We start from the raw sequence: 7,892 nt of genomic DNA, 5'->3' as shown, positions 1-7,892 counted from the left end.
GTTATATTTTTATTGTGTGGTTTTCCACCTTTCCGCAGCACCAATCATGATCAGGAAGAACTTTTTGATAAAATTTTACGAGGAGATTATGAATATTTGAAACCTTTTTGGAATGATGTGGGAGATGGGCCAAGGGTATGTTTACATTGTAATTGGCTTTGATGCCTTATTTCGAACTCTATATTCGTTCCGACTTCACTAATTTCCATGTTTTATTTTAAGCTTTGGAAATTTCTATTCCAAATTTTCCGCTTAGGCTTACATTCAGACGTTTGGTGATAATTTGTTGACTTTATATTTTGCAGGACCTAATAGACAGGCTACTTGTGGTCGATGCAAGTGAACGATATACTGCTAAAGAAATCCTTCAACACTTCTGGATAAAGGTAAGTTTTCTTCGTGACATCACCTAATCAATCATTTAAGTGAGAAGAATAGAAATAAATCAAGGGTAACATTCAAGTAATTTTACTTCAGTAATTTTCTGTTTTTCGTTTTAGAAATGGACAGAACCAGTGGAGAAGATACATCGAGAATTATCACAAGCGGAAGAAGCCAACATGAAAAACAGGAAGCGTCTGCGTGGTATCGCTCTCGCTATCCAATCGGTAATCTCTTTACTTCATCTTGTGCGTTCTAGAAATAATTCAACATTATCTTCTTCTCTTCAACCAGAAGATGAAGATTCAACTTCCAGATCTTCACCACAAGCGGGTAGCCGCATTCCGCGCCCTACTTCAGCTTCATCTAGTCCTAACGTCACCAACTTTCGAAAAGGCACTACCACTCCAGTCAAGCGACGTGGTATTTCGTCTGCTGGGTCCAGGCGAATCCCCTACGATCAACCGGATTATTCTCTTAAGAAAGGCTTCTTGAAACGAGAGAGGAAAAAGTCGATACGGGTACTTTAAAGAAAAAGAAAGTTGCAGGCCGAAGTAAGATTTCAGTACCGACCACACCTGTACGTAAACCAAAAACTGTCAAACCGGCCGCAGAACCTTCCTTAGCTGTGACTTCCTTCAAAGATAATCAAGTACGATTCCGACCATGTTCAGTCATCGATATCCGAGTTGACGTGGAAGTCACAGAGCGACCTGAACGACCTGGTAGTGCCCAAGGGTACCGAAAAAAAACAACAGATACGCGCAAAGTAAAAGACACTATAACATCAGTGAAAGAAAAGACTGACACCAAAGTGAAGAAGACTCCAACAACAACCACCGTCGAGAAAACAGAGGTGAAACTTGTTTCGAAATCTTCGTCTGATAACATTGTTGGGGATTCGAGTGGAGTTGCTTCCAACGGTGTGAAACTACGTAAGAAAACGTCGCGTACGACACGTCCGAATACCATGTTAGAGTTAAGTACTTCCGCAGCAACGACCAAAGAGAGCGCCGTAACTACGTCTTCGAATAAACAGAAAGATGTGAAAGATGTCAAGGAAGCAGCGAAGAATAACATCTCTTCCGCCAAACGATCGCGACCAGTAAGCCTAATGATCAACAAAGAGAAAGCTTCCTCGTCAAGAAAATCTTTAACACCTTCTACTGAAGAATTCAACAGGAAACGAATGCAATATCGCCTGAACGACCAATTACATTCCCTTGATGAAAATATTAAACAAGATAACTCAGGACGCATGTCTCCTAAGAAAAACTCCAAATTCAATTTATCGAATTTAAGTTCGCCTCGTTGTCGCTCACCTACCAGGAAAAAAGAAACAACATCTGCAAAATCTACAAAAGAAAATAGACCTGATGCAAAACCTCTCCCTGTTCGACCAGCAAGCTCTTTAGCTACCACGAACAGAGATCGCTCAAGTTCACTTTCTCGACGTACTCCTAAAAACGAAAGGTCACCTATTCGTCCGGCTACTACCATACCGCCTTCTCCAAAGAAAACAATAAGAGAACGTTCAGCGAGTGGCAATCGCTCCACCATCACCACAAAACGAGCAACCACCATAACCACGCCGAAAAACTCAGCTACAACACCGAGCGTCGGCTCTCCCAGCACAGCCAGAAAGCCGAAAAGCACACCAACCAAAGTAGGAACATGGAACGTTGGGACAGCAGTCCAATATAAAGCCCCAAACAGTCTCCGTAAACCTTTATCCCCTAAAAAAACAGTGAACACAAAAACAACGAATAGTCCGAAGCATGTTCGACGGAAAACGAGTGAAGCGGGGAAAGTCCGTATTACCACTGAAGTGAATAAGAGAAAAAATATAACCTTCCCGGACGGTAAGAAAGTAGATAAAGAGACCAATACAAAAACAACCGTCTCTGTAGATATGAATGATTCAGAGGGAGATAAAACAGTGAAACGAGCTTCCTTGCTAGCTAAAGTGAAAACACTTGCTCAAGAGATTGGTTCATTATCGAAACTTGAAACAGGACCTGTATCTGAGAGTTCTTCAGACTCCATTCAAGGTGTAGGAACACCTGTTCGTAGTCATAGTGACGTCATGGAAAGTGTCATTAAAGAAGATACTGACCGTTTCAGTGAAACCGAATATTTATCTTTGTCCGAAAAACCCTAAATTTCGTCCGAAAAATGAAAGCGTATTATTGTAAATGAAGTTAGAATATATTTTTATATGGTAGTTGACTAACATTTGTAACAAAAATTCAAATCTTTATTTTCATCATTCCCTTCAGACAGACAGTCGAACCCAACCCATTTTTCCGTCTTATTTTGGAGTTTTTCCTATTTTTCAAATCTTATCTTTTTCAATTTTTCATTTCATTTTCTCACTTCAGCAAGATGGATTTTTCTCTTTTATCTTCCCTCTGCATCATTTGCACCTTTTTTTCATTTTATTGGAAGAAAAAAATATGGGATAGATTTTGATCAAAATGAGTTTTCCTCTTGTTTTCTGTAAAACATGACCAATTTTGGATATCGAGGATGTTTTTTATTGAAAGACTCGTTTTCAGCGATTACTGAATTCTACAAGATATTAAATTTTCTCATAATGAAAAAATATTTGAAATGAAAAAAGAAATTTCGGCAAAATGATCACACATGAAAGAATACAGCTGTCTTTTCTCAGACGTAAACATTGATCGTTATCTCTCATGAAACCATTTTTTCTGATACCGTTTCTATGACGAGTTGTTAATGCGGTTTCAATCAAAGTCTTACCGCAAAATGACGTATGAAAAACATTGTTCTCGCATAACTAACCCGTCAAATCATAATATATCATTCAGCGAGGAAGATCACACTCAGATATTTTCATAATACCACCATATTATAGAAAATTTCACCCTTTATAAAAATCCCACTGTGAAAAGAAAAAGTCAAAAAATACGCCGCCTTCAAGATGAGAATATTACTGAACAGTCGATTGACCATTCATCGTATTTTTTCACCGCTTGACCTTGATTTTTTCTGTTGCTTGAGTTTCATAGGCCTTTTCGCATTGTTATCGATGTCATAAAATATTTACTAGACCTAACCCCCTTTTTCGCTAATTTCAACACCCACAATATTTACGAAACACTGATACCCGACCAATATTATTGCCTTTGAGATGTTTTCAGAAATCACAAATCTCAATGCATTTACACCGGATGATGTCAATTAAGTCGTCATATAAATGCCACTCAAAAATATTCAAAACAAATATTTGTATCGTAAATAGCTACGTAATTTGCTTCTCATCAATCAAACTAAATATCACACTAATATACAAAATGAAGAGTGAATTTACAACAGCTTAATTGATTAAAACATGATTAATGATGGATCACCCGACTCATTGTTTTATACTGTACATTTCCAATATTTTTACCTTAACCTTTCAACGCTAACTTTTTTGAAAAAGGCCAGAAAATTCATAATTTTTTTTTGGAAATTTATTCTTTTAAAGGCCATTTCTTGACCAGGACAAATGATTCAGGTATCAACTTTGGTATCGTTGGAAAGCTCCTGCTCTCAGCTACAAAAAATAGCTGATTTTATTTTTCTGAATCTCAGGTGGTCAGGAGTTATGACCAAAAGACTGTGTATCGGTAAAATGACCTTTTCAAAACGTATATATACGACTTTCGCCGTCTAAGGGTTAAAGAACTATATACTTTCTATCGAAATTTTATGTTATATCTCTTTAGCCTCAAAACCGGCCATGCCTCGCTAGGTTAAAAGAACTATATCTTGGATATTCAGCAAATGAGAACTTAAATATCCGTAACCATGGAAACAAATTTTGTTAAAAATATTTGATTTTTTTCAAATTTTTTCAAAAATTCAGTTGTTTTAATAAAAAACTTTTTGAGTAAGATTTTCAAATCTTTCTTCCGATATTTGAAAATGTATTTCATAGTTTACTAAAACGATTTTCGCGATACCCTTTTACCTGAGTTTTATCGGTTCCTCAAAGATAAAAAGGATAAAAACGTCTTTCTTCAGACCTACATGGCTGGATTTAGTTAAAGTAAGCCTAGGGGAGGAGCGTATAACTATAAGCAGTTCTATTTTGCTATAATTAACCTTCCTTTCCCATATCCAAGGAAGGATATGGACCTCATTGGCTACCTGGCATCAGAGAAAAATCATAGAGCGAAGTTGTACGTCGTACACATGTATGGTTGAAATATTCTTCCCGTCAATCCTAATGATTTTATCACACTCTATGTTAGAGGCTGTGTTGTACTCCTGCTAAATCTGCATTAAAATAAAACTTAAGTGACAAGCTTTTAGCAGTTGACCTCGAAATCACAACACACACTGTTCACGGTTTAAAAATCTCAGACCTTTTATAAAGGCACACATTCATTGTCAATTTTTATTTTTCTCCGAAAAGCAGTCTAGATCAAAAACAGGGGGGGGGGCTTATGAATACCTTTTCCAAGATTTTTGTTTTTTTGTCTGCATTGATCATCTCTTTTCATACATTCTAATAGTTCTAATTTCGGTCACATTTTCCGGACGATATGAAATTTGTAAACTAATTTTTATCTTAACATTATTTTCATTGATTTTATTATTAATTTAATTCCTATTATTTGATACTCTCAAGTTTGACCATTAACATGCATTAATAATTTTTTGGGGAAACCTGTTTTCCAATAAGCGGACAAGGGCGCACCTTTTTAAAATGATCTTAATATTTGAAGTTCCTACCAAGTGTTGAAAGAATAGCTGTTTATATTCTCAACCTACTTTTGTTAGATCAAAACAATTTTTCCCCAAAAAGGAGTTTTTTTTATCCAGCCTCTCTATAGAAGCTTGAAATTCTTCTTTTTTCACTCACATTTAGGATTTGAAGAAGAACGAATCATACATCACCAACAACAATTGTCCAACGTCACCAAGTACCAAATATGGTTTCGTATCTGCCACGCCCAATACCAAAAAGACAGTCAGGCGTGTTCGTTCAACGAGCTCTTCAAGTTCACAAAAACAATTTTATTACTCTGACGGTGAAGATGAGGACGAAGAACACATCACCGAGAATGAAAGACCTTCTTCTGATAAAGAGGACCATTTAAATGATATGGAATTCTCGAACTTATTAAGGAGACCAAGACCGATGTCTTTTCCTTACGCCTTGAACGAACCACCAGATGAATTCGCCAATTTCCGTTGAAGTGTTTGTTTTGATGTTGTATTGCCAGAGATATTCCGTTGTCCTGTCCCCTGGATGAATGAGATGTGTTGGTGTTTTTTGAAAAATAGGATGACAATCATTCATTTGAAAAGTACCGGGATAATAGTGATGCTAGGTGATCGAAGTGTTCGACGTGATATACATTTTGACCTCTTGTTCTTGACTGGAATATGTGCACGACCATTAGCTTTCTTTTTAAATTTTACGATTAAGGAAGATTTCATCCTCGCAGACCCCTCAAGTCAAAGTTAAAATACAATCGTTGTTTTCATGCTTGTATGTTGATTTTTGAAGAGAGATGAAATCTTCTTTTGTCTGACATCTCTAGACTGCAATTTAGTGTATTTTTTGCCCTTGGTTTTTTATATATAGACTAGAAAGTATCGAACTAAGTTATATTTTTATACTTTATTTTCAAAACTAATACTTATAAAAGCAGTTTGACAGTGGTGGGGAAATCTTTCTTCCGACTCTTCGACGACTTCTGAAGACGATTTAACACTTTGGAAATTTCGATTATCTTGGGAATCCCCTTTACCATCCCTCCTTTCTGACAACCTTTACCCAACAACCAATCAGAAATCGACCTTGCCCCACAGCTAACGAACCCCTCCCCTCCCATGAATGAGTGACGATACCTATCAAAGATTTTTTTATGACTTTTGCTTTGGATATATATCTTGATGTAAAAAGAAACTTGAATTTGAACTCTATGTAAATGTGTATTTCAAATGCTTGAATTAAAATTATTTTTTGTAGATATAAATTCAATATTATTTTTTTTCGTGACATATTATGTCGTTGATATTAGTATTTATGATTTTTGTTGGGTGTAAAAATGATATGAATGAATGACTTATTGCACAGATGGAGGAGACACCGAGGAATGACAAAGTTTCAATGTTTTGTACAGAGTTCCATCAACAAATTGGATTTCAATTTGCAGCTTCTTTAATGTTTGCCTGAACATGTAGACATTGAATTTCTAAATATTGACTTTTTTACGAAAAAATATAATTTTGCTTTGAATAATACGAGTCTAATAAAATGTTGAGGCAATGTTTTTTATTCTATGACCAAGTTTTTAAAGTGGAACGTTTTTTTTCTCTGGCGGTGTCATTCTTTTATCTTTGCAACAAGTCAGGAACTGTTTGGTAAGGGAGGTACACGAAGCTTTCTGATTTTCAAAGAGGTACAGAACCTGCTCAATATTTTGTCTGAATGAATAGGGGTTTTTAATACCAGTGTTGAATTTTGCTGAATATTTCGATATACCTTCTCCCTCTTAAGGCCTCTTGATAATAATATACCTACAGGTGTAATGAATTTATACAGACGAAATGTAATGAACTTCTCTCTAAAGTTAACACTGGTTTTGACCATAAACATATCGTTTTAGTGACATTCCTTTCCATTACCTTCCAGTTCCCAATTTTATACCCGATTTATATAGTTGTTTTTTGTAACTAACTAATAAAAATTCAAAAATTATGTTTAGTCGATTACTATACGCAATGATGCTTTACCTTATATTCATCGACCGATGGAGATAAAACTTACAATTAGATACAATCAGAAATCCAATAAGATCCTGAGTTAGTGCTCGTTGAAAAGATATTTAAGAGTTGAATATTATCAAAAAGAATAATTAGTCCATAAAAATAGGAAATTAAAATAACAAATGACAAGACAAAAATTCCATTCCATCTCTATTGTTTTAATTTTACATTGCCACATTCCACTCGCGAGTATCTCTTCAACAAGCACGAATTCACAAAAACAGTTTTTGTTTCCACACAACATAAAAAAATATTGAACTCAAATTTTGACCGTATCAAATAATTCTGAAATCTTATCGAAATTTAAGCTGGAGTTCTGATACTGTATGCAACCGAATGACGGCATTTATTTCGTTTGCTCATTGTAATAACCAATTGGTATTGAAATTGTTTCAATTTTCAGCTTTATTGATAAGAGATGTTGGTAAGACATTTTCTCGGTTACCTCAAACCTCTATGAGAAAAGCACTTTTTATGTATGTTTTTGTTCACTTCATTTTTCTTCATTTCGGACATCCTATTTCTGTGTCCTTGATTCGCCGATTATTTGTGAAGTGTTGTTATTTTAACACTGATTTTAACCATATATCATATTGCTTTCAGGTTGAAGTGTGTTTTGACTTGTGCTGTAAAACTAAACAGATTTTGTACTACACAGAGGAGTGGTGAGGATACATACAGATAGAATGTTGCTTTCAGGTTGTAGTGTGTCTTGG

The 7,892-nt window shown here is 35.5% G+C and overlaps 2 protein-coding genes across 2 annotated transcripts in view; one reads left to right on the top strand and one right to left on the bottom strand.

The window, feature by feature from the left end:
* LOC136806446 (kinesin-II 85 kDa subunit-like) overlaps positions 1-7,892 on the bottom strand; it is a 205,037-nt gene that overhangs the window by 73,615 nt on the left and 123,530 nt on the right. The window lies entirely within an intron of this gene.
* LOC136806454 (uncharacterized) lies at positions 14-5,685 on the top strand. The gene is made up of 4 exons (XM_067063032.1): positions 14-135; positions 306-386; positions 501-608; positions 5,267-5,685. Exons 3-4 carry the CDS (start codon positions 561-563, stop codon positions 5,594-5,596), a joined length of 378 nt encoding a protein of 125 aa, XP_066919133.1. The 5' UTR covers positions 14-135; positions 306-386; positions 501-560; the 3' UTR covers positions 5,597-5,685.

This window comes from Clytia hemisphaerica, unplaced genomic scaffold (genome assembly GCF_902728285.1).
Source record: "Clytia hemisphaerica strain Z4C2 unplaced genomic scaffold, Clytia hemisphaerica genome assembly, whole genome shotgun sequence".
NCBI lineage: Eukaryota > Metazoa > Cnidaria > Hydrozoa > Leptothecata > Clytiidae > Clytia > Clytia hemisphaerica.
This window is presented reverse-complemented; position numbering and strand designations above follow the sequence as displayed.